The sequence below is a fragment of the Equus quagga genome, chromosome 10, assembly GCF_021613505.1.
Source record: "Equus quagga isolate Etosha38 chromosome 10, UCLA_HA_Equagga_1.0, whole genome shotgun sequence".
In the NCBI taxonomy this organism is placed as follows: Eukaryota; Metazoa; Chordata; class Mammalia; order Perissodactyla; family Equidae; genus Equus; species Equus quagga.
Genome location: NC_060276.1, coordinates 276,897 through 303,820, shown reverse-complemented (window position 1 = coordinate 303,820; position 26,924 = coordinate 276,897). Strand labels below are relative to the sequence as shown.

General features: G+C 34.2%; 1 protein-coding gene across 2 annotated transcripts in view; it reads right to left on the bottom strand.

Moving 5' to 3' along the window:
* Positions 1-26,924, bottom strand: part of TMLHE (trimethyllysine hydroxylase, epsilon) — a 77,278-nt gene that overhangs the window by 7,015 nt on the left and 43,339 nt on the right. Inside the window, exons 3-6 of one of the 2 annotated variants that reach the window (XM_046673805.1) lie at positions 25,005-25,181; positions 19,524-19,803; positions 17,888-18,007; positions 14,394-14,630 (exon numbers count right to left, since the gene is read on the bottom strand). In XM_046673805.1, the coding sequence (XP_046529761.1) occupies positions 14,394-14,630; positions 17,888-18,007; positions 19,524-19,803; positions 25,005-25,181 (814 nt within the window). The remainder of the gene's footprint in view (positions 1-14,393; positions 14,631-17,887; positions 18,008-19,523; positions 19,804-25,004; positions 25,182-26,924) is intronic. The other variant, XM_046673807.1, reaches the window with a different exon arrangement.

The window sequence follows — 26,924 nt, the reverse complement described above, 5'->3', positions numbered from 1 at the left end:
AACTGGAAAATTCACAAATGTGTGGAGATTAAACAACATGTTATTGAACAAACAATGGGTCAATAAATCAAAAGAGAAATAAAAAAATATCTTGAGACAAATGAAAAGGGAAACACAACATACCAAATCTTATGGGATGCAGCAAAAGCAGTTCTAAGAGGGACATTCATGGCAATAAGAGACAAGAAAGATCTCAAATAAACAACCTAACTTTACACCTCAAGGAACAAGACAATGAACAAATGAAGCCCAAAGTTAGTAGAAGGAAGGAAATAACAAAGATCAGAGTGGAAATAAATGTAATAGAGATGAAAAAGACAATATAAAAGATCAAAAAAACTAAGAGCTGCTTTTTTTAAAAGATAAACAAAATAGATAAACCTATAGCTAGACTTATCAAGAAAAAAAGAGGGAGGATTCAAATAGATAAAATTATAAATGAAAGAGGAGACATTACAACTGCTAGCACAGAAATACAACTGATCACAAGAGACTACTAAGAACAATTATACATCAACAATTTGGACAACCTAGAAGAAAGGGATAAAAATTCCTAGGAACATACAACCAACCAAGATAGAATCATGAAGAAACAGAAAATCTGAACAGACTAATTACTAGTAAGGAGATTGAATTAGTAATCAAAAACTTTCCAAAAAGAAAAGTCTAAGACCAGATGGCTTCACTGCTAAATTCTATGAAACATTTAAAGAATTAGTACCAAACCTTCTTAAACTCTTCCAAAAAGTTGAAGAGGACGGAATACTCCCAAACTAATTTCATGAAGCCAGCATTACCCTGATACGAAAAACAGATAAGGACACAAGAAAAGAAAATTATAAGTCAATATCACTGATGAACATATATGCAAAAATTCTCAAAAAATATTAGCAAACTGAATTCAACAATACATTAAAAAGATCATACACCACAATCAAGTAGGACTTATTCCAGGGATGCAAGGATGGTTTAACATCTATAATTCAACCAATGTGATAAACCAAATTAACAAATGAAAGATAAAAATCATATGATCATCTCAATAGATGCACAAAAAGCATTTGACAGAATTCAACACCCATTCATGATAAAAACACTCAATAAAGTGGGTATAGAGGGAATGTAACTCAACCTAATAAAGGCCATATATGACAAGCCCACAGCTACCATCATACTCCATGGTGAAAGCTGAAAGCTTTTCCTCTACAATCAGGAACCAGACAAGTATGCCCACTCTCACTGCTCTTATTCAACATAGTACTGGAAGTCCTAGCCAGAGCAATTAGGCAAGAAAAAGAAATAAAAAACATCCAAATTAGAAAGGAAGAAGTAAAATTGTCTCTATTTGAAGATGACATAATATTATATATAGAAAACCCTAAAGACTCCACCAAAAAAGTGTTAGAACTAATAAACAAATTCAGTAAAGTGGCAGGATACAAAATCAATATGTAAAAATCTGTTTCGTTTCTATACCCTAACAACAAACCATCAGAAAGAGAAATTAAGAAAACAATCTCATTTATAATTGTATCAAAAAGAGTAAAATAGGAATAAATTTAACCAAGGAGACAGAAGATCCATACACTAAAGCTTATAAGACATGGATGAGAGAAATTGAAAATGACATAAATAAATGGAAAGACATCTGTGCTTATGTATTGGAAGAATTAATATTATTAAATAGCCACACTACCCAAAGCAATCTAGAGATTCGATGCAATCCTTATCAAAATTCCAATGGCATTTTCCACAGAAATAGAAAAAAGCAATCTTAAAATTCATATGGAACCACAAGAGACCCCTAAAAGCCAAGGCAATCTTGAGAAAGAAGAACAAAGGTGGAGGCATCACACTTCCTGATTTCAAACTATATTACAAAGGTATCATAATCAAAACAGTACCAGTATGGTACTGGCGTTAAAATAGACACATAGACCGAAAGAATATAATTGAGAGCCCAGAAATAAGTCCATGCATATATGGTCAACTAATATTTGACAAGGAAGCCAAATGGGGAAAGAATAGTCTCTTCAATAAATGGTGTTGGGAAAACTGGACAACCACATGCAAAACAATAGATCTGGACCCCTATCTTACAGTACTCACAAATATCAATTCGAAATGGATTAAAGACTTGAATGTAAGACCTGACACTATAAAACTCCTAGAAGAAAACACAGGGAGTAATTCCTTGACTTTGGTCTTGGCAATGGTTTTTTGGATTTTACAAATAAAGCAAAGGCAATAAAGGCAAAAATAAACAAATGGAATTACATCAAACTAAAAAGCTTCTGCACAGCAAAGGAAACCATCAAAAAAATGAAAAGGCAATCTATGGAATGAGAAGATATTTGCAAATCCTGTATCTGATAAGGGGTTAATATCCAAAACATATAAAGAATTCATACAACTTAATACCAAAAAACAATCTGATTAAAAAATAGGCAGAGGATCTGAATAGACATTTTTACAAAGAAGACACACAAATGGCCAACAGGTACATGAAAAGGTGATCAACATCACTAATTATCAGAGAAATGCAAATCAAAACCACAGTGAAATAATCACCTCACACCTGTTAGAATGGCTGTCATCAAAAAGACAAGCGATAACAAGTGTTGAAGAGGATGTGGAGAAAAGGAAACACTTGTGCACTGCCAGTGGGAACATAAATTGGTACAGCCACTATGGAAAACAGTATGGAGGTTCCTCAAAAAATTAAAAATACAATTACCATATGATCCACAAATTCCACTTCTGGTCATTTATCTGAAGGAGATGAAAATACTATCTTGAAGAGATACCTGCATCCCCATGTTCATTACAGCAATATTTATGATAGCCAAGACATGGAGACAACCTATGTGTCCATTGATGGATAAATGGATTAAAAAATATATACACACACACACACACATAAACATTATTCAGCCACAGGAAGAAGGAAATCTCATCATTTGTGACAACATGGATGGACCTTGAGGGCATTATGCTAAGGGAAATAAGTCAGACACAGAAATATAAATACTGTATGGTACCACTTATATGTGGAATCTAAAAAAGTAAACTCATAGAAACTGAGAACAGATTGGTGGTTGCCAGAGGTGGGAATGGAGGATGTGGGAAATGGGTAAAGGTGGTCAAAAGGTACAAACTTCAAGTTATAAGATAAATAAGTCATGAAGATCTAATGTACAGCATGGTGACTATAGTTAACAATATTGTCTTGTATATTTGAAAGTTGCTAATAGAGTAGATCTTAAAAGTTCTCATTACAAGAAATAAAAATTTGTAACTACGTGGTGATGGATGCTAACTAGACTTACTGTGGTGATCATTTTGCAATATATGCATATATCAAATCATTATGTTGTATACATTACTCTAATACAATATTATATGTCAATTATATCTCAATAAAATTGGAAAAAATTTAAAAAAATAGTGCTTGTATGAACATTCCATTACTTGTCTTTTGGTGAACGTATATACTCATTTATGTTTGATATAAACTTAAGAATAGAATTGTTGGGTCATAAGGTATGTGTAAGATCATCTTTAATATATATTGCCAAAACTATTCTTTTCAAAGAGAAATAAACATTTAATGGTACTCTTTTTAGACATCAGACAGTATTCATTAGGTTTAGAAAGTACATGGCACAATCAGAGCCAATATTCTTAGTTTTCTCTTATATAAAATGAGCATAATAACATCTGCTGAGCTTATCTCACAGAGCTATTGTGAGAATCAAATGAAAGAATGCATATAGTAGTCCTTTATCCCATAGGGAAAATGGGGTGAGGAAGCATAGTCTTCATCAGGGTCTTGACACCCATTGTCACTTTCAGAAACCCTTAGTGCTGTGTTAGCTATTTGCACAAATAGTTCATTTAATCATTTCATCACCCCAGAAGGGAAGGTGGTATTAGCCTCCTTTTACATGTAAGGCAACTAGAGCTTAGAAAGGCTAAACCTGCTATAGTTTATAAGTAGCAGAGTGGTTTTAAAATCAGGCTTCTTTAATACTTTAACTCATCATTTGTACCAGAAGAGCAGGACAATAATCTAATTCTTGTGTATGCTGATTCATAAGGTCAACTTTTTACAGATCATAACTGTAATCTCTTGACTTCAAATACAGATTTACAGTTTATAAGTGTTTCATATATACAATCTCATTGACTCTCTAGCCAATAACCCTATTAGGTAAGTAATACAGCTATTAATAATTATCTTTCTTTATAGATAAGGGACATAAAGATAAGGCATTGTGATTTGCCCAAGGTCACATGGGATCTAGTATTCACTATTTATATTACATGATATTTTCTAAGGCTGATAGCAGGAAAAGTTTATTACAGATTAGTAAACTAGATTTGCAATGTTCTTATGATTAGAATAAGATGATTACTGGACTTTTGCACAAAGTAATGTCATCATATTATTGTGTAATTTTCCTCTTTTTTTCTGCTTTGATACGATGCAAGAAACACCTGGAAGTAGAGGGAAGCAAATAAAGCAGATACTTATCTGATAAGAAAAGCTAGGAAGGCTCAATTAAAGTATTCTTCTCATTAGTTGACAGACAATTGAAGATTTTCCAAGTAAAGGGAGCTCAGTGACTGAATGGAAAATACATTTGACGTACTGTGGTGTAAGTGAAAAATGATGTGCACTGTAGTCAGATAGATCACAGTTACAATCCCAGTTCAGATGCGTGATCTTAGAGAAACTATTTGATCTCCTTGAGCCTCAGCTTCCCCATCTTAAAACTGAGAATACTAACTATTTTATATGATTGTGAGGGTTACCTAAACATTATACATTACACACTAACACTGTGCTTGACACACAGGAGGTCAATAATATTAGCTAAAATGAACACTAGTTACCTACATCAAGCTATAAAAACAAGCCCTAGAATCCATGAAAGTCTTCATAGTGAGTTATTTATACTCAGATTTGGAGGACAGGGTTAGACTAAGCTTTGAATAATAATGGCTGAAGGATAGGTAAACAGTTCTATCTAAATATTTGCATTTTAATATCCCTTGCTCTAAAATGTTTAAGTTTTAAAACATGAATAGTCATTCTACCTGTTACAATATCTCATTTATAGAAAAAGCTTACTTATATACAAAGCATGCTATATTTTTATTTTATGAAAAAATATTGAGCTCTGTGCTCTGCTTCTGGTAATGACTAAGGAAATTTCTACTGGATCAACCCCCTCCTCTCATAGGTGACAATTAAAAACTCTGGACAAAATACAAAAAACAATTGCCTGAAGGTACTGTAGAGGTAGATTCTGGATGGGGGTCAACACTTGGAAGAAAGGAATTACACTAGGTGAGCTTCTCATTTTCATAGCGTCTAGCTTGAGGGTGTGCCACAGCCTGCATCATACATGGTAGTTAAAAACCCAAAAGAAAACTCTCAGTCTTTCTGGCCTGAAGACCCAGAGGATAGAGTTTGGGGCAATCACTGCCACCAGAAAGTGAAGAGGAAATCCTAGAAAGGAGAGAATCTGATTATACATATGTATAAGCTCTGCCCAAATATCTGGATGACCCCGGAATTGCACATGTGCAAGACAAACTCCCAGCGTTACATCTAGAGATAAAATAACTGAACACAAATTTGAGATATCGAAGAACAGCTTGAATTTTGAGTACAAGTAAATTAATTGCCTCTTTAAAAAAAACCCCAAATCAAAATTCTTTGGAGAAATATAATAGAATGTAGAGTCTCAATAACATAATATTCACATTCTCCAGAATAAAATTCAAAAGTATTCAATGTAACAAGAACCAGAAAAATGTGACCTATTATCAAGAGGAAAGAAAATCAGCAAAGGTCAATCTGGAAATGTCCCAGATGTTGGAATTATCAGACAAGGACTTTAAAGCAGCTGTTATCACTAAATGCAATGAGATAAAGAAAACTATGCTTGTAATGAAGGGATAGAAACTCTCAGCAAAGAAATAGAAACTATAAAAAAGAACCAAATGTAAATATCTGAATTAAAACATTGACTAGATGGGCTTAACAATAGAGTGATGTTGGCAGATAAGAGTCTGTGATTTTGAAAACTGGATAATTTTATTTAATCTATCTGAAGAAAAGATAAAAAAAACTTTTGAAAAGAAAATGAACGGAGCATTAGGGACTTGTCAGACAATACCAAAAGCTCTGACATGTGTAATTGGAGTTCCAGAAAGAGAAGAGAGAAAATGGAGCAGAAAAATTTGAAGAAATAATGACTGAAATTTGGCGAAAGACATAAACTTACAGATTCAAGAAGCTCAGAGAATTCCCATTATGATGAATACAAAGAGAACCACATCTAGGAACATCACAGCCAAATTTCTGCAAACCAAACATATAGGGAAAATCTTGAAAGCTGCCAGAAAAAAAGTTTACATGGTGCATAAATTAAAATATAATTAAAAATATTAAAATAATCCATAAGAAGAATGGAAAGGAGGAACAGAGAAAAAATAGATCAGGCAAAGAGAAAACAAAAGATTAAAAATAAAAAATATAATTACATTAAATGTTAATGGACTAGGCATAAGGACAGACATATAGGTCAATGTTATAGAACTGAGAGTCAGAAATAAACCCATATATCTATGTATTATTGATTGTCAATAATAGTGCCAGGACCATTCAATGGGGGAAAGAATAATCTCTTCAACAATAGTGCTGGGACAACTGAACAACCACATGCAAAAGAATGAGGTTGGACCTTTACGTAATATCATAACAAAAATTAACTAAAAAATGGGTCAGAGGGGCCAGCCCGGTGGCGCAGCAGTTAAGTGTGCACATTCTGCTACGGTGGCCTGGAGTTCAATGGTTCAGATCCCAAGTGCAGACATGGAACCACTTGACAAGCCGTGCTGCGGTAGGCATCCCACATATAAAGTAGAGGAAGATGGGCATGGATGTTAGCTCAGGGCCCGTCTTCCTCAGCAAAAAGAGGAGGACTGGCAGCAGATGTTAGCTCAGGGCTAATCTTCCTCAAAAAAAAAAAAATGAATCAGAGACCTAAATGTAAGAGCTGAAAATATTAAACTCTTAGAATAGATCATAGGAGTAAATCTTCATTACCTTCGACTAGGTAAAGCTTTCTTAGATACAACGCAAAAAGCACAAGCAACAAAAAATAGATAATTTGAACTTCATCAAAATTTAAAACTTTAGCATATTGAAGAACACACTCAAGAGAGTAAAAAGACAAGCCACACACTGGGAGCAAAATAGTTGCAAATAATATATCCAATAAGGAACTTGTATCCAGAATATTTAAAGAACTCATAAAACTTACAAACAAGATGACACATGATCCAATTCAAAAATAGGCAAAAGATTTGACTAAAGAAGATATATAAGTGGCCAAGAAGCACATGAAAAGATGCTCAACATCATTAGTCATCAGAGAAATGCAAATCAAAACCCAAAATGAGATACTACTTCACACACACTAGGATGGGTATAATCAAAAAGACAGATAATAACAAGTGCTTGTGAGGATGTGAAGAAACTGAAGTCATCATACATTACTGGCAGGAATGTAAACTGTTACATACAGTGTGGAAAACAGTTTGACAGTTCTTCAAAGGGATAAACATAGAGTTACTGTATGAAGCACCAATCCCATTCCTAGAAATCTACCCGAGAAATAAAAACACATGTCTACACAAAGACTTGTACGCAAGTGTTCAGAGCAGTATTTTTTGGAATAGCCTCAAGTGAGAAATAATCCAAATATTCATTATTGTTGAATGTATAAACAACATGTGATATATAGAATAGAATACTATTCAGCAATTAAACTGACACATATTACAACATGGATGAATTTTGAAAACATTATGCTAAATAAAAGAGAGCTGACACAAAAGACTATATATTATATGGTTCCCTTTATATGAAATGTCCAGAATAGGCAAATCCATAGAGATAAGTAGATTAGTGATTGCCAGGGGTTGGGATGAGGGCTGTGGTGGGGAATGGAGAGTGACTGCTTCAGTGGCACAAGGGAACTTTTTGGGTTGACAGAAATGCCCCAAAACTGGATTGTGATAACAGTTACACAACTTTGTAAGTATACTAAGTCATTGAATTGCACACTTAAAGCAGATTAATTTTATGGTATACAAATAAAAACTTTTAAAAAGTTTTGAAGCTTTCAAAAATGTTAATGCACTAAATATCCCAATTAAAACAGACCGTCAGACTGGAAGACTAGATAAAGAAGCAAGACTAAAGTATATGCTGGTTAAAAACCACACTTTAAATATAAAAACACAGACAAGTTAGAAAAAAGAAGATGGAAAATTAAATAGCATGCGAGGAGTAAGTGTAAGAAGGTGGGAGTGGTTAAATTAATTTCAGATAAAATAGACTTCACAACAAAGTTAAAAAGGGACATTTCATGGTGACAAAGGGTTATTTCATCAGGAAGACGTAAAAATCATAAATGGGTACATGCTTAATAACAGATATTCAAAATGCATGAAGCAAAAACTGATAGAATTAAAGGCAGAAATAGACAAAATCACAATATTATTTGGATACTTTAATGTTGTTCTCTCAGTACTTGACAGAACAATTAGACAAAAAAATCAGAAAAGACACAGAATATCAAATAACACTGTTAAACACCTTGACCTAATTGATTTTTATAAAATAGTACACCCAAGAAATGAAGAACACATGCACATGCTCTTCAAGTGCATGTGGTGTGTTCACCAAGAAAGACCATTTGCTGGGCTGAAAACAAAGTCACAATAAAATTTTAAAACTTCAAATCTATAGAATATGTTTCCTGGCAACAACAGAATTCGATTAGAAATTGACAATAAGATACCTAGAAAAATCTCAAATATTTGGAAATTAAAGAACATACTTCTAATTAATACATGGTTAAAGAAAATATAAGTGAAATTAGAAAATATTTTGTACTTAATTATCATGAAAATAAGACATATCAATATTTGTGAGATACAGCTAAAAGGCTTAGAGGTAAAAATATAGCTTTAAATGATTATATCAGAAAAGACTGAATGTATAAAATCAATGACCTAAGGTTTACCTTAGGGAACTAGAAAAATGAGAATGAATTAAACCAAAAATATATAAAAATAAGAGAATAATGAAGAACATAAATCAAAAAATAGAAACAATGGGGAGAATTAAGAAAATAAGGTAACTCTTTGAAATGACCAAAAAAAATCAATAAATTCTTAGACTAAATGAGAAAAAAGAGAGCAGAAGTTACCAATATCAAGAATCTGATATCACTATAAAGCCTATAGACATTATGAAAATAATAAGAAAATATTATGAATGACTACAAATTTGACAACTTAGATAAAATGTACAGATTTCTTGAAAGAACCATTAAAGAGGAAACAGAAAATCTTACTAGCTCTGTATCTATAGAAAAAATTGAATTTAATATCCAAAACCTTCCCATAAAATAAACTCCATTCCCAGACAGTTTCCCTGGTAAATTCTAGCAACCTTTAGGGTGGAAATAGCACTAATATTACACAAACTCTTTGGTAAACTAGAGTTTTACAAAGTCAGTATAATACCAAAATGTGACAAACTCATTACAAAAAAAGAAAATTGCAGACCTATATCACCTTTGAACCTAGATGCAAAATTTCTCAACATGATATTACTAAGCTGAAACCAGCTATGCCTATGTGTCAGTTACCAATTTATTGTTTCTCAGTTCTGAACACATCCTTACATATATGTTCTTCATATAATAATTCTTTTAAGCATTCCTCCTTTATAGCAAGCACAATATTAAACTTTCTCAGTAGAGGGTGCTGGAGGGACACTACAAGAGAAGGAGGTTCTTTTGCTATTTCTGGCCCTGGCCGGGGCCCTCCTCTGTGTAAGTGTGAGGACATCAGGTAGTTCCAGTCCTCTGAGCCCAGGACTTGGTCCCTATGCAACCTTGCAGCCTCAGCCTGGTGATCGGTAACCTTCCCACAATCCTCTCGACATGGTAAACCAGAGCCCCCGCATGGCCTACATGCAGCTACCTGTCTAGACTCCCTGGGCAAGCCCCTACATGACAAGCATAGTCTCCTATGTTCTGCGGGGTCACACACTGAACAGTCATTCTGCAAGCTCCCATTCCTCACTCCTAACTCATGCAATCTATTTGTTCTTAAGTCCTCCTGGTTTCACTGGCACCCAAACTCCCTTTGCACACTCACACCACCAGTTGCTGCTTGCCTGCTCCCCTGCCTGCACTCTGGGAGGGTGGCCTATTGTTTGCTCAGCAACTCTAGACCAGCTCCTGCCTGGCCTAACCAGCAAACTTCTCTTATATCAGGTGGCTGAACACTCTTTCTTTGAGGTCTGAACCTCTTCTAGGTTTATTCTTCCTTGGATACTCTGCCTCAGCCCTAGGGTACTATACTGAATTTCTTTATGTCTTATACTTACTCTTTTATCATAGTTCATGATTCTTTATATTGAATTTTCCCTGTTAACCTACTGTGTGGTATCTATCTCTTGATTGGAACCACACTATTAACATACACATGCACACACATATGTATATGTGTGTGTATGTATAGTAATAAATCATGACCAAGTAAAGTTTATCCTAGGAGTGCCAGGTTGGTTTAACATTTGAAAATAAACCTATGTAACTTACCATATTAATAGAATAAAGGAGAAAAATGACATGATTATTTCAATTGATAAATGAAGATACAGCATTTATCAAAATTCAATACTCATTCATGATTAAAAAAAACTCTCAGTAAACTTGGGAGGGAAATTCCTCAAACTGATAAAAGCCATCATTAAACCCCTTACAGCTAACATCATATACTGAACACTTTCATTCTAAGGATGTCTACTCTCACCACTCTTATTTAATATACTACTGGAGGTGGTAGCCAGTGCAATAAGGCAAAAAAAAAAAAAAAAAAGCAAACAAATACATAAGCTATATATAGATTAGAAAGAAAGAAATAAAACTGTCCCTACAACATTATTGTCCATACAGAAAATCCTAAGAAACCTAAAAAACAGAAACTTTTTAGAATAATGAATGACTTTAGGAAGGCTATAGAATAAAATGCTAATTTAAAAAGAAATCAATTGTTTTTACATAATGGCAGCAAACAATTGGAAAATACTATTAAAATTTTATTTTACAATACCATCAAAACATATATACTTAGGAATAAAATTAACAAAAGATACATAAGATCTGTATCTTAAATACTACAAAACATTGCTGAGAGAAATTAAAGACGACTAAATAAATAAAGAGTTCAAGTTCATGGATTAGAAGACTCAGTTCTCACCAAAATGATCCATAGATTCAAAGCAATCCCAATGATAATCCTAACAGGCTTTTTCCTAAAAATTGACAAGCTGATTGGGCTGGCCCGGTGGTGTAGTAGTTGAGTTTGCACACTCTGCTTCAGTGGCCCAGGGTTCATGGGTTCAGATCCCAGGTGCAGACCTGCACACTGCTCATCAAGTCATGCTGTGGCAGGCATCCCACATACAAAATAGAGGAAGACTGGCACAGACGTTAGCTTAGGGACAACCTTCCTCAAGCAAAAAGAGGAAGATTGGCAACAGATGCTAGCTCAGGGCCAATCTTTCTCACCAAAAAAAGGAAAGAAAGAAAGAAAAAAAATTGACAAGCTGATTTTAAAATATATATGGAAATATGAAGACTCTAGAACAGGGGTTGGCAAACTATGGTTTGTGGGCCAAATCCAGCCCACTGCCTGTTTCCCTAAGTGTTTTATTAGAACACAGCCACATCCATTCACTTACATATTGTCTATGGCTGCTGTTTTGTTTCTACGGTATTGAGTAGTTGCAATAGCGACCATATGACCCACAAAGCCTAAACTATTTACTATCTGGCCCTTTATAGAAAAGTTTGTAGACCTTGGATCTAGAATATCCTAAATAATCTTGAAAAATAACAAAGTTGACAAACGTATTACCTGATTTCAAGAATTACTGTAAACCTGCAGTAGACAAGACAATGTGGAACTATCATAAGTATTCAAAGATAGATAATGGAACCAAATAGCCCAGAAACAAACCCACATTTATATGGTCATTTTATTTTTGACAGAGTTGCAACAGCAATCCAATGGGGGAAAGGAAGATCTTTTCAACAAATGCTGCTATAACACCTAGATATCCATACGTAAAAAATATGCACTTCTACCCTTACCTTAAAACATAGAAAAAATTAATTTGAGATAGATCACAGACTTAAATGAAAAAGATAAAACCACAACACACCTTTAGAAAACATAGGAGAATATCATCATGTCATGGGGGTAAAGATTTCTTATACATGTCACAGACACGACAACCATTACAGAAAAAACTGATAAATTACATTTTATTAAAATTAAAATTTTCTGCTCATAAAAAGACACTTAAAAAAATAAATAGGTAAGCCACAGACTAGAAGATAATATTCCTAAAACATGATTCAGGTAAGAACTGGTGACCAGGGTATATAAAAGAACTCCTACAACTCAACAATGAAAATACAACCTAATGAGAAAATGGACCAAAGATTTAACCAAATACTTCACAAATAAGATATATGAACGGCCAATAAACACATGGAAAGATGCTCAACACCATCAGTCACAAAAATTTGCAAATTAAAACCCCAGGGAGATATCCATCACAATAGCTGAAATTAATAAGCCTGACAACTCTCATACATTGTTGATGATAGTATAAAATGGAACAACTACTTTAGTAAATGTTCTGGCAGTTGCTTATGAAACTAAACACTCACCTACTCTACGACTCAGAAATTCCACTCTTAGGTATTTACCTGAGTGAAATGAAAACATATCATATCTACAAAAATACACTTTTTTTGTTGGTGAGGAAGATTCTCCCTGCGCTAATATCCATTGCTAATCTTCCTATTTTTTTTGCTTGAGGAAGATTGTTGCTGAGCTAATATCTGTGCCAATCTTCTTCTACTTTGTATGTTGGATGCTGTCACAGCATGGCTGATGAGTGGAGTAGGTCCACACCTGGGATCCAAACCCGTGAATGTGGGCCGCTGAAGTTGAGTGCATAGAACTTTAACCACTATGCCATGGGGCTGGTTCCCCAAAAATGCTTTTACATAAACATTCATGGCAGCTTTATTCATAATAACCCCAAACTGGAAACAGCCCAGGTGTTTATGCACAAAAGAATGGGTTTATTTTATGGGATGAATTTCTAGAACTAATCTATGGTAGCAAAACTAATCTATGGTAGTAAAAAAATCAAAACAGTGGTTTCCTCTGGGGTATGTGTGCAGGAAGGTGGACTGGGAAGGTGACTTTCTGTAGTGATGGTAATATTATATATTATATATATATATACACATACGTGTATGCATTTGTCAAAACTTAGCAAGTGTATATTTAATATTTTTTAACATCACTTTATGTAAACTTTATCTCAAAATAAAAAAATCTGTAGACAAATATTGAACTCTACTTAAGGATATAAATGTTGAAGTATTTTAGGGGGACATATACTCATATCTGTAATGTAGTTTGAAATGTATCAAAAATAAGATTAATTGACAGAGGGATAGATGGATTGATAGGTATAGTAATATCTTAATAGTAGGTCTATGAGGTTTCCCTGTAAATGCTTCCAACTTTTTTGTATGTTTAAAAATGTTCATAATAAAATTCTGCAAAAATTATTGAGCACCAACTCATTGTTCTAGGCAATGGGGATACAAGAGATGACTGAGGGAGAGTTTTCCAGAGAAGCTTATCCAAGGGAAGTGAATTACTATTTACATAGTCCCTACAATCCAAGGATAAAGGCAATGGCAAGAATTTATTTTTTATCTTCACAACAAATGGGTGTGGGAAGAGTAGGCTTGAAATGAGTAGAGATGATGATTTCAGTTTTGAATATGATGTGCTTTATGATCCTACAAGATATCTAAGTGGAGATATCTAGCAGATTATTGGATATACAAGTCAGGAGATTTCCATAAATCTGGGCTACAGACAAATGTTGTGGTCATCATGCCTTTGGGTACCCTAGCTGTTAAGTCACTGAGCACAATTTAATAACTGTGTTTGATTTTAATAGTGTTTTCATTTTTAAATACTATCTATCTCAAACATCTGCCCCTAAAAAATCTAGTATTCCTTGCCTGTTGGCCTATTTATTATTCCATTGGAATTATAATAAGAATAGAAATTGTACTAACAAAAAGTTATAGAATAGGAAGATTAAAATGTGGCAGATATAAGGACCTTAGGGTTAGAAGGCTAATATTTAGTAAATGCATCACATTGGGGGATAGTTCTTTGGTACTCACCTGATCAAATAGAGCTCTTTATTCCAGGGGTAGATATTTAAGACTGGCCCAACCCCAATCATGTGGTTGTGACATTCTCCAACATTTTCAATATATTCATGCTTCAATGGCACTTTGCTGAGGAGGTCAAATTCCTCAGGCGCCTTTTGAAGTACCTGTTCTGCTGCATAGAATCCATCTACTAGCAGTGTCCTGCCACCTGTTCCTTCATGCTTAAGACAGTGAAACACTTGAATGCTAAAGAGGAAAAAATTAAATTCTTCTGTTCAGTGGAGAAAAGAGAACATATCAAAATTTTAGAAAATTATATATGAAATGATTACTGAATCTACTTGTGTCATTTTCTTTTCATGAAGAAATAAATCTCATTTCCTAATTGTTTTACCCCCACAGCCAGCTGTACTTTTTTTGTGCTTTGAAATATTAATGACACTATAGGTTTCTTCTAAACATATTCAATACATATTAAAGCCTATATCTGCCAGACTCTGGGAATACAGCAGGCATGAGTATGATATAGTCTCTGTTTTAAAGAAGTCCATAGTCTAGTAAGAAGAGATGAAGTAAATAAGTACCAATAAAATATGATAGGCACTATAATAGAGTTGGACAGAAGATATAGTGGGGCCATAAGAAAGGAAGTTATTCTAATGGGGTGTTGTTTAAAGAAATGTCTTAGAGATGGATGAGATTGAGGTGAGGAGAGAGCATTCCAGGCAGATGTGTAATTGGATGATAATGATAAGGTGCAGAGAGTTTAGGAAGAAATTCATTTTAGGAACATGTTGAAATAGTTGAGTCATATGTGGCTGAAAATGTTAACAGGGAAAGGAAAGGTGACTATTAATGAACTGGAAAACTAAAGTAGAATTTTCAGATTAACAAGGTGAAAATAAAATTAATAGTAATTTAGAAAAAATGCAAAAATAAGGAAAAGCAAACAAAAAAGTAAAATAAGTAATAAACAAAGATGGAAGGAATAAAATCAAGGAGAACCTAATATAAATACAATTAAAATGAGAAAGGTCAGTTCTGGCCATGTTGAGCTTTCTGTGAAACTTCTAGGTCAGGATTATCTAGGAACCAGTCAAAGATGTTTAACTCAGAAGACAAGTAGATTTTGTAGTTGTCTGTAGATGATAGCTGAACCCAACAGCAGGGAAGAAGTCATTTGGAAAGATCATTTCAAGTAAAAAAAGAGGGACAAGGAAAAAACCTTCAGGAAGAACAATATTTAGTACGTGGACAGAGGAAAATAACCCAGCACAGGAGGCTGAGGAAAAATGGTCAGAGATATAGGAGGAAAACTAGAAAAGAAGAGATATTTAAGAAGAGGTAGTGGTTAATGGCATGCCCCAGGGGTCAAATAAGATGAACACTGAAAGGTACATGTTGGGTATGGTAAATAAGTTATTTGCTGGTGACTTTGAAGAAAGTAATTTCTTTTTCTTTTTCGCTGAGGAGGATTTGCCCCAAGCTAACATCTGTTGCCAATCTTCCTCTTTTTGCTTGAGGAAGATTCACCCTAAGCTAACATCTGTGCCCATCTTCCTCTATTTTGTATGTGGGCCACTGCCACAGCATGGCTGCTCACGAGTGGTGTAGGTCCGCACATGGGAACCAGACCCATGCACCCAGGCCACTGAAGCAGAGCGTGCTGAACTTAACCACTACTGCCATGGGGCTGGCCCCTGGAGAGACTAATTTTAATTGGGAGGGGGTTGGATAAACTAGCTGACTACGGGTTTGAGGAGTGAATGGGAAGTGAGAATGAAAAGATACTGAATATAGATAACTTTATTAATAAAGTTTAGCTGTGAAGGGGAAGAGCAAGGCGAGGCTGTAACTAGAGGGAGATAGAGTCCAAGGAAGTGTATAAAAGTAGAGATTTAAGATATGAGAAGCTGATAGGAAGGAGTCAATAGGTATGGAAAGGCTGAAAATATAAGAGAGAAAGATCCCCAAGGGGACTGAAAAGGATGAGATCCAGAGCGAAGGTACTTTAGAAAGGACAAGGCATATAACAATGATTATGATGATGATGATAATGGCTAAAATGATAACAACAGCTAGTATTTATTAAACACTTAATATGTCAGGCAGTATGCCAAGTACTTTAAATACATCATGTAATTTAATCCCTCAGCAATACTAATGAAGAGACTTTATTACTAGTCCCATTTTACAGATGAAGAAACTGAGACACAGAGAGGTTAAGTTACCTCTTCAAGATCACAAAGCTAATAAATGTTCCAGCTGGGATGCAAATCCAGGTCTGGTTGATGCTATAGCCTGAACTCTTAACTACTCTGACTATACTACTAAAGTACTTGGTCATTGCCATTGATTAAAAAGGGTTAAGTTAAAGGCACAGACAACTGCTTATCTCTGCTAGCAGTCACAGAGAGAAGAGCTTGTTAATAGTTTTTAACCTCAATCCCTGTCCAGCTACTTCTCATCCCATTTCTTCTTTCTTCCTTCTGCATGCCCTAGAATGAGGATGCAGGGCTGTTGGCCTCTTCATATATCAATAACATTGAGCAGGATCTCTAAAATCTGTTTTATTCTTCTTCCCCTGAACCAAACATTCTTAAATTCCAAATGCTTAAAGGAAATCAATATAACCACAATCAATTGCATATTATCATTCTCTCATATTGTCTTTATGAATCCATACATACACTCACTTTACTAATATCTTTGTCCCTCAGACTCATTAACTATATGCAGAAGCAAGATCAATAACAACAACATAACTTCAGAGGCACCTCTAATAAGTGGCAAATGGCAGGAAAGTTAACTATCCATCATGTCACATAATTGCCATTTCTTTTTTGTGCTAAGAACATTTAAGATCTACTCTGTTAGCTATGGTGGCTATCAAATTGCAATACATAACCGTATCAAATCAACACATTGTATACCTTAAATTCACACAATGTTATATGTCAATTATATCTCAATGAAGCTGGGAAAAAGTATGGTATATATCATCTTTGGCTCAATAACTTCTGATTCCATATGAAGAATGTTATTTTTCTTCATTCCTCCTCTCCAACTACTTGTAAATTGGATTGAAATTCCTCTTAATACCATACCCAAAGCAGCTGTGTCTGGAAGATTGACCTCTTTGTAATATAACAACTAAATATACGAAAACTGTACAAATTCCAAAACTAATGGTTAGCCAATACTTTTTTGTAAGTTATTTGTAATTACTTTGAGAAAAAATGTACATTAAACAAGATTAAGATCTATTTATGTAGTAAGGTAAATTTTAAATCATTTCAAAAAGTTTTGTTCCTATAAGTCTAAAGAAGACTGAGCTAGGGTATTTCAAAATGAGCATGTTTCTAGGAGAAGAGAAAGAAATAGTCATACAAATTATCATCAGCAGATATGATCTTGGTTCAAATAGAATAGAAAATGATTAAGAAACTATTCAAGACCATCACATGTAAAGGCCTCACTCTAGAAAATTCTAATCCACCTACCCACAGGGCTCTTGAAAATAGGTAGTGTCAGTGTGCCGATCCAGAGCTAGCTTGGTGTATGCAGTGTCGCCCCTGGAAAAGTCTGACGTGAAATACCACATCCTCCCATAGATGGTTTCTCTGTCAAATGAAATACAGTTTAGCTATTTGAAATTTTGATTCTTGTCTTTCAAAACTCTTTCCAACTTTCTTTAATTATTCACAAATAACAATAGATTTTTTGGCTCTAGATTTCCATCTACAAGGTGAAGATGACAGTTGAACACACCACCAGTCTTAACAATTCTGTCATTGATTGATATTCTAGGAAATTGAGAGGAAAACTGAAAGTTTAGGGAATCATCCCACTCTGTTTATGTGCCTACTTTTGATAGCTTTCACATTCAAGGTTCTTTCCTATGCTCACCTCCCTTGCATAGAAAAAGATGTTTTTATGCAGCTGCTCTTAGAAGTGATTAATCTAGATCCTCACCTATCTTTTGGAAATGGAGGAATAAGAAGAAAAGAAAAGGATAGTTTATGTTAGCAAGTATTTAGTGAGACTTGCTGTATCACTATTTCTGTATCTCTCCTTGAGGTATATATCATAGGTTTTAATTTCATAGTCATTTTTCTGGTAGGCTCAGATCTGACTAAAGGTTTCACTTTAATTTTTTTAGCTTTCAGAGTTCAGCTTATTCTCTGAACCCTCAAAGTCCAAACAGGAAATGTTCTTCCTCTTGAACTATAATCTCTAAAGCCCTCTCAGTTTATTGCTTGTCAGCACAGCTTCTTTTAACTGAAAGTTCTCAAACTGTGTTTCAAACTGAATGGTTCACAAATGTTAATTATGGCCTACTAGGATAGAGCAAATGACCTAGCATACTATTTGCTACACAATGAGCTATATCTGGCTCTTATTAAGTAAAAGGAAAGTATTAATTACAACAAAGTAGGTTTATGATAAATTTAATACTACAGAAGATCAATCCATATATTACCTAGAAATGCAGACTGACAAGTGGAAAGAACACTGTATTTAGGATCAGGAAACCTGAGCTCTCTGAATCCCAGTTCTATTGCTTACTAGCAGAGCAATCCTGGGCAAGCCACTTAATGCTGGTTAAATGCTACCTAGTGTAAAGCAGTATTATTAACAACCAGTCTCTGAATCAAGCCTTAGGAATCATCGAAGGTCAAAATTGGATGATCTTTAGACACCATCTTATTCAATCCTCTCATTGATCAGATGGGAAAATAGAAGCCACTTGGGAGGGTGGGGTCAAGGGTAGGGACTTGTGTAACAGAGTTGCCTATGTTCACACAACTGCTTGATGGTAGAATTCAAACTACTACCTGGCTCTCTTTACTCACAGTTAGTGCTCTTTCTAGTGTACAATGATACCTCTTACTCTGAGGATTGCTGGGCTTGAAAAATATACCAATGACTTTGAAGACTTCATTATATTTAACATACAAGTATCTTTAGAGATTAGAAATCCAGCCCTGAATAAAGCCCTATAAATGGGAATCCCCTTATTCAGACCACAAAATATTCTGGATTAAAAACAAGGGTGACCATACCTGTTATATTATTTTATTGGTGTTGATGCTCTGGAAATTAATTACTGTAGATATTTGGAAAGTAATGAATTACCTGATCAAGCTGATCCTTTCTGCCAACTTCTCTGTGTGCTCTTGAGTGGGAGGGACATTTTCTACAAATGCAATTCCATAGAGCAGAAAATTTTCCAGAAAGTTCTTCAGTCCTTCATTGGTTTCTAGGAAGCTCTGGAAATCTACAGATGGAACTTGGGCTTGCTGGTAGATTTCAGCATTCCATAAGATTCTAGGTTGAACGACCTTTTGTTTCTGCCCTTCATAGCTGTTTTGCACCAGCCAATCCAAATCATATCTAGTCACATGACCATCTGGCCCTTTTAAGGGAAAAATAAAAAGCATTAAAAATAATAATTATAAATACTGTCAATAATTTACTGGTTAGGAATGTTACTTTTAGCAACCAATTACCCAGTACTGCATTGTTTATGAAGCCAAATTAAAATGAGTTCTTAGAATACTCCTGAGACAGAAATATTTGTGGGTTGAGGAGTATGAATTAATAAGTGAATGAATGAACAAATAAATCTTTCCAGCAGGGAAATAAGTTTATGGAATTATAGCTACGTAGTAAAGGGCCTCTGGAGCATTCATCAAGTCATCAAAGAAAGACAATGAAAAAATCCCAGCTGCTTTTTAGCTTACTCCCCTTGCTCTCCCCTTGTCCCCATCCCCACTTCTCATCTACACACAACTTTTTGAGCTAGGAGACTAATTTTTATTTTACTAATTGAGAAAAAGTCAGTTAGTGACTCACTCAAGATTACATAGCTAATAAACTGGAACTAGAACTCCAGCCTCTTGCTTCCGGCAGTTCAGTAGTATACTATGCTGCCTCCTCTTCTAAATGAATTAGGGCAGTTGATCTGACGATATAACATTAATATAGCATGATACAGTGACTTCATAAGTGACTTTTCCCACTGCCCCCCACCCCAAAAGTAAAAAACCAGGCCCCTAAATGCTTTAGAAAATCTTCCGTACAAGCAAAGGATATAGCTAGAGGAGTGAAAAGCTATGCTGGTATCTTACCGCTCCTTTTTACTTCTTTCTACCTCTCTGTCTCTGTTTCTCTCTCTCTTTGGCTTCCCACTCCTTGATAATAAAAGTATCATAAAAAATCACCTATAATTATTCTATTACCCAGATGAAACTAATATTAACAGCTTGGCACCACTCCTTCCAGTTTTTCTCTATGCATTCTTTCACTTTAAATAATATGTTATATATATATATATATATATATATATATATATATATATAAAAGTTTGTACCCTGCTTTTGTCACTTAACATTTTAATAGTCATTTTATCATTAAAAAATTAAATCTTTATAAAAATTCTTATAATTTGCAGAATATGGACTACCAAGATTTACCTAACCAATCTGTTCTTCCGGGGCATGTAGTTTATTTTTGAAAACCTTTCCTATTATTTAATAGTGATCATCTTTGTCCATATTTCTGATAATTTTCTTAAAACAGAAACACAGAAGGCAGAACTGTTAAATCCAAAGATATAAACTTTTAAGGTCTGATACATATAATCAAATTACTTTCTAGAAAGTCTACCAATTTTCATTTCCTCCAACAATATATGTGTGCCCATCAAAACTGAGTATTTTTATTTTTTAAACATATTTTTCTAATCTGGTAAGTAAAATTGCTCTTATTGTAATAATTTTAATTTGTTTGCTTACTAATGAGGCTAATAAGAACATTTGTTAGACATCTATATTTTTTAAATGCAAGGGTTACCAAACTATGGCCCATGGGCCAAACCTGCCTGGCACTTGTTTTTGGAACGCATGCATGCCCATTTGGTTACATATTACCTATGGCTGCTTTTATTCTACTATTACTGAAGAACTGAATAGTTGAATAGTTGTGACAGAGATGGTACAGCCATAAAAGCTTAAAAATCTTTACTATCTGGCCCTTTACATAATGTTTGCTGACTTGTGCTTTAATGATTTGTCTGTTCACATCTTTCTCACATTTTTCTATTGGAATTCTGGTGCTTTTCTTACAGATTGGCAATAGCACCTTAATATATTAATAGATTTTAGTCTTTGTCATACATTTTGCAAGTATTTTGCCAAGTCAGTTGTTTTTTAATAAACCTTTCTATGGCATATTTTTTTATTGTAGAGAAATTAATAGTCAAATATATTGATTATAAATATTTTTCCTCCAATGCTTTTTTCTTTTAACTTTTTATTTTGAAATAATTATAGATTCACAGAAGTTGCAAAAAAATGCATAAGGAAGTCCCACACACACTTCCCTGAGCCTTCCTGGAGCCTTCCCCAGTGTTAACACCTTACATAACCACACTACAATATCAAAACCAAGAAAGTGACATTGGTACAATCCAAAGAGCTTATTCAGATTTCACTAGTTATACAGGTACTCATTTGAGTGTGTGTGTGTTTGTGTATGTGTGTAGCTCTATGCAGTGTCATTACATGTGTAGCTTTGTGTAACTACTACTTACAGTCAAGATACTCAACTGTACCATCACAAGACTTCCTCATGTTACCTCTTTATAGCCACACTCACTCCTTTCATCCCTAACTCATGGCAACTGTTAATTTGTTCTCCATTTCTATAAGTATGTTATTTCATGAATATTACATAAATAGAATCATGCAGATTTGCTTTTTTCCTTCAGCATAATTCCTTTAAGGTTTTTCCAAGTTATCATGTATGTCAATAGTTCATTCTTTTTTATTGCTCTTTAGTGTTCCATTATGTGAACCATTCACTCATTGAAGGACATTTGAACAGTTTCCAGTTCTTGGCTATCACAAAGAAGGTATGAACATTAATGTACAGGTTTTTGTGTATACCTAAGTTTTCATTTCTCTGGGATAAATGCCCAGGAATGCAATTGCTGGGTTGTACGGTAGTTGCATGTTTAGTTTTTTAAGAAACTGACAAACTGTTTTCCCGAGTGGCTCTACCATTTCATATTCCCACTAGCAATGTATGACTGATAGAATTTCTCCAATGTTTTTCTAGCATTTCATGTTGTCACTATTTATTTTAGTCATTCTACTAGGTATGTAGTGAAATTTCATTGTGATATTAAATTTCATTTCTCTAATGGCTAATGATGCTGAACATCTTTGCATGTGTTTATTTGCCATTTGTAGATCCTATTCAGCGAAATGTCTGTATATGTCTGCATATCATCCATTTTCTAATTGGACTGTTTGGTTTTTTTATGTTGAGTTTTGACAGTTATTTAGTCCTCATCCCAGTCAGGACCTAGTCCTAGGTCCTGAAGATGTTCGTCTACGTTCTTTTCTAGAAATTTTATAGTTTCATGTTTTACATTTAAGTCCATGATCTATTTTGAATTAATTTTTGTATAAGGTGTGAGACTTAAGTCGAGGTTCTTTTTTTTCTTTTCCCACGGATGTCCAATTGCTCTAGCACCAGTTATTGAAAAGATTATCCTTCCTCCATGGAATGACTTTTGCACCTTTGCCAAAGATCAGTTGACTATATTTGTGCAGGTCTATTTGTGGGTTCCCTTTTTTCTTTCATTGATCTATGTGTCTTTCCCTCTGCCAATACAACACTGTCTTGATTACTGCAGCCTTAACATCAGGAAGTAATTCTTCCCACTTCATTCTTCCTTTTCAAAATTGTTTTCGCTATTCTAGAACATGTGCCTTTCCGTTTAAATTTTAGAATAAGCTTGTTTATATCTACAAAAAACATTTTGATAGGAACATCATTAAAACTGTCAATCAATTTGGGAGAGAATTGACATCTTTACTATGTTGAGTCTCCCAATCTATCAACATGATTTGCCTTTCCAGGTACTTAGGCCTTCTTTGATTTCTTTTATCAGCATTTTATAATTTTCATCATACAGATCCTGTACACACTTTGTTAGATTTATACCTAAATATTTAAATTTCTTTGAAGCAATTGTAGATGGGAATTTTTCATTTTGATTTCTGCATGTTCACTGTAAGTATATGGAAATGAAATTGATTTTTGTATGTTTATCTTATATCCTGCAACCTTACTGGACTCATTTATTTGTTCTAGGAGTTTTATTGTAGATTACTTGAGGTAGTTTATGTAGACAATCATGTATCTGCAAATAAAGACAGTTTTATTTTTTCCTTTCTAATATGTATGCACTTTATTTCTTTTTTTGCCTTATTGTAATAACCAGAACTTCCAGAACTGTGTCAAATAAGAGCAGCAAAAGTGGATATTAAATAAGAGTGGTGAGAGAAGACATCCTTGCCATGTTCCCTATCTTAGAGTGAAGGTGTTCAGTCTCGCCATTAAGTTTGATGTTAGCTGGAAAGGTGCTCAACATCACTAATTATCAGGGAAATGTAAATCAGAACCACAGTGAGGTGTCCTCTCACACCTGTTAGAATGGCTATTATCAGAAAAGACAAGAGATAACAAATGCTGGCAAGGATGTGGAGAAAAGGGAACTCTTGTGCACTGCTGGTAGGAACATAAATTGGTGCACACACTATGGAAAACAGCATGGAGATTCCTCAAAAAATTATAAATAGAAATACCATATAACCCAGCTATCCCTCTTCTGTGCACATATCTGAAGGAAATGAAATCACTATCTCAAAGAGATATCTGCACCCTCGTGTTCATTGCAGGATTATCTACAATAGCCAAGACACAGAAACAACCTAAATGTCCATTGACAGATGAGCGAATAAAGAAAACGTGGTGTGTGTGTGTATATATATATGTGTGTGTGTGTGTGTGTGTGTGTGTGTGTATGTATGTATATACAAAGTAGAATATTATTCAGCCATAAAGAAGAAGGAAATCCTGCCATTCAGGACAATATGGATGAACCTTGAAGGCATTGTGCAAAGTGAAATAAGTCAGACAGAGAAAGATAAGTACTGTCAAGTGACACTATGTGGAATCTAAAAAAACCTAATTCATAGAAACAGAAAGTAGATTGGTAGTTGCCAGGGGCTGGTGATTGGGGGAAATGGGTGAAGGGGGTCAAAGGGTGTGAACTTCCAGTTGTAAGACGAATAAATTCTCGGGAGCTAATGCACAGCATGGTGATATAATTAACAATACTGTATTATATATTTGAAATTTGCTGAGAGTAGATCTTAAATGCTCTCACCACATACGCAAAAAAGGTAACTATGTGAGGTGATTTATGTGCTAATTTGGCTTACTGTGGCAATCATTTCACAATACCTATGAATATCAAATCATCACATTGTATGCCTTAAACTTACACAATATTGTGTGTCAAATATATCTCAATAAAACTGGAAAAAATGATTTTAAAAAGTATGATGTTAGCTATGGATTGCAATAATTTTATTTAAAAATAAAAATAAAAGTTTCAAAAAATAAATGCTTCCATAGAAAGAAAAAAGGAGAAATAACTAAAAGAATACCATATTTTGGTAAGAGACAAACCACTTTTTTGCAAAGTAATTGTTCTTTAGAAGAGAACCCCAAAGAAGACCAAGTCTCTTGTCCACTCACAAGTGAAAAAGAGTGTGGTCTCATCCAGACGAACGGTCTTTGGCTTGATACATAAATCCACACTGGCAGTGTCCAGGCTCCGCTGGTGAGTCTTAGAGTTGTAGCAAGATGCTGAGCGGCAGTGGTCTCGAAGCCAGACATAATCAAAGCGCATCACAGTGTTAGCATACTGCAGTTCTAGGGAAAAGATCACATTCTTTTATATTATTTATTACATTATTTTATAAAAATAAAGAAGTATTTATTAAGGAAAACTTAAAAAAATCAGTACCCAGAAAACTTCATTCAAAAAGTCTTCTACCAAGAAAGAACAATGAGGGGGACACTAGCCTCCTACCAGATATTAACACATACTATAGAACTTCTATGATTAAAACAGTGTGATGTCGGTATAGGAATAGGCAGATAAAACAATGGAAGAGTATAAAAAGTCCATAAATATACCCAAATGTATATAGAAATTTGGTATGTAATAAACTGGCAACTATAATCACTGGGGAAAATATGAATTTTTAAATAAATGGTGTTGGACAACTAGATAGCCATTTGGAAAAAGATAAAATTGGGTCCATACCTCATATTGTCACCAGGTCTCCAAGATAAACTCAAAATAGATCAGAGTTCTAAATTTGGAAAATGAAATGATTCAAGTATTTAAAAAGGAAACACAAGTGGATAGAGGCTATAAAGGAGGTCCTTGCACTATTCTTGCATCTTTTCTGTTAGTTTAAAGTTATACCAAAATAAAAAGTTCCCAAAAAATCAGACCTTCCCATACACCAGGTTACTCATTTAGAAAAGGTAAATAAGAATGATATTACATTTATATGAGGAACAAAAAATATATAATGTCTGGGAATCAACAAAAATGTGGAAGATTGCTATGGAGAAATCTATAAAACTATCCTGAAGGACTTGAAGGAAACCTGAATGGAGCAATATGCTCACAGACGGGCAAATTCAATAATGAACAGATACAAATTCTCCCACAAATTAATATACAAAATGTCAGGTACTTGCAATCCAAACCCCATTGGAAATTTTCATGTCCTAGATAGGCTAATTCCATAATTCATATTCAGAATTAATAAAGTAAGAATTTTGAAAAAGAAGAAGGTACAAGGGGGAACTATAAAGTTATTATTATAAAGCTATAGTAATTTAAAAAGTATAGTATTCATGCAGAATAGACGAACAGATCAAGGGAACAGAATCGAGTCCCAAAGATATTCATAATAGTGGAGAAAAGATGGATCACTCAATAACTAGTTTCAGAAAAATGAATATTTGAAAAAATTTATTCTGGATTCATATCATTCAAAACAATAAATTACTGATAGATTACAATATAAGAAATAAAACTATTATATGTTAACAACCTTGAGGTAGGAAAGACCATTTTAATATGACACAAAAAGCATACACGATAAATTTGTCTATATGAAAATAAAAACCTTCTGTTTTTCAAACAATAAAAAACTCAAGCTAAAAGACAAGTAACAGGAAAAATATTTTTAACATAAAATGATTAATACTCAGCATATAGAATAAATGTCTGTGATTATTAAGATAAAAATGCAATAGAAAAATGAATGAAGGATAGGAAGGTCACTAGAAGTGACCAGTAAACACATGAACCCACTCCCTGCAACCTTAGTAGTAATCAGAGAAATGGGTATTAAGATACCATTTTTTATCCACCAGAGTGACAAAATTTTTAAAGTTTGATTACAACAAATGTTTTCAAAAGATGTGGGGAAATGTATCCTCTCAAACTTTGGTAGTGGGAGCATAAATTGGTGAAGTCAGACTGGATGGCAATCTGGAAGTTTCTATGAAAATAATACAAAATATGTATATGTATTGCTTGACCCAGGAATTCATCTCTCAGTATTTACCTTATAGAAACTGTCACACATG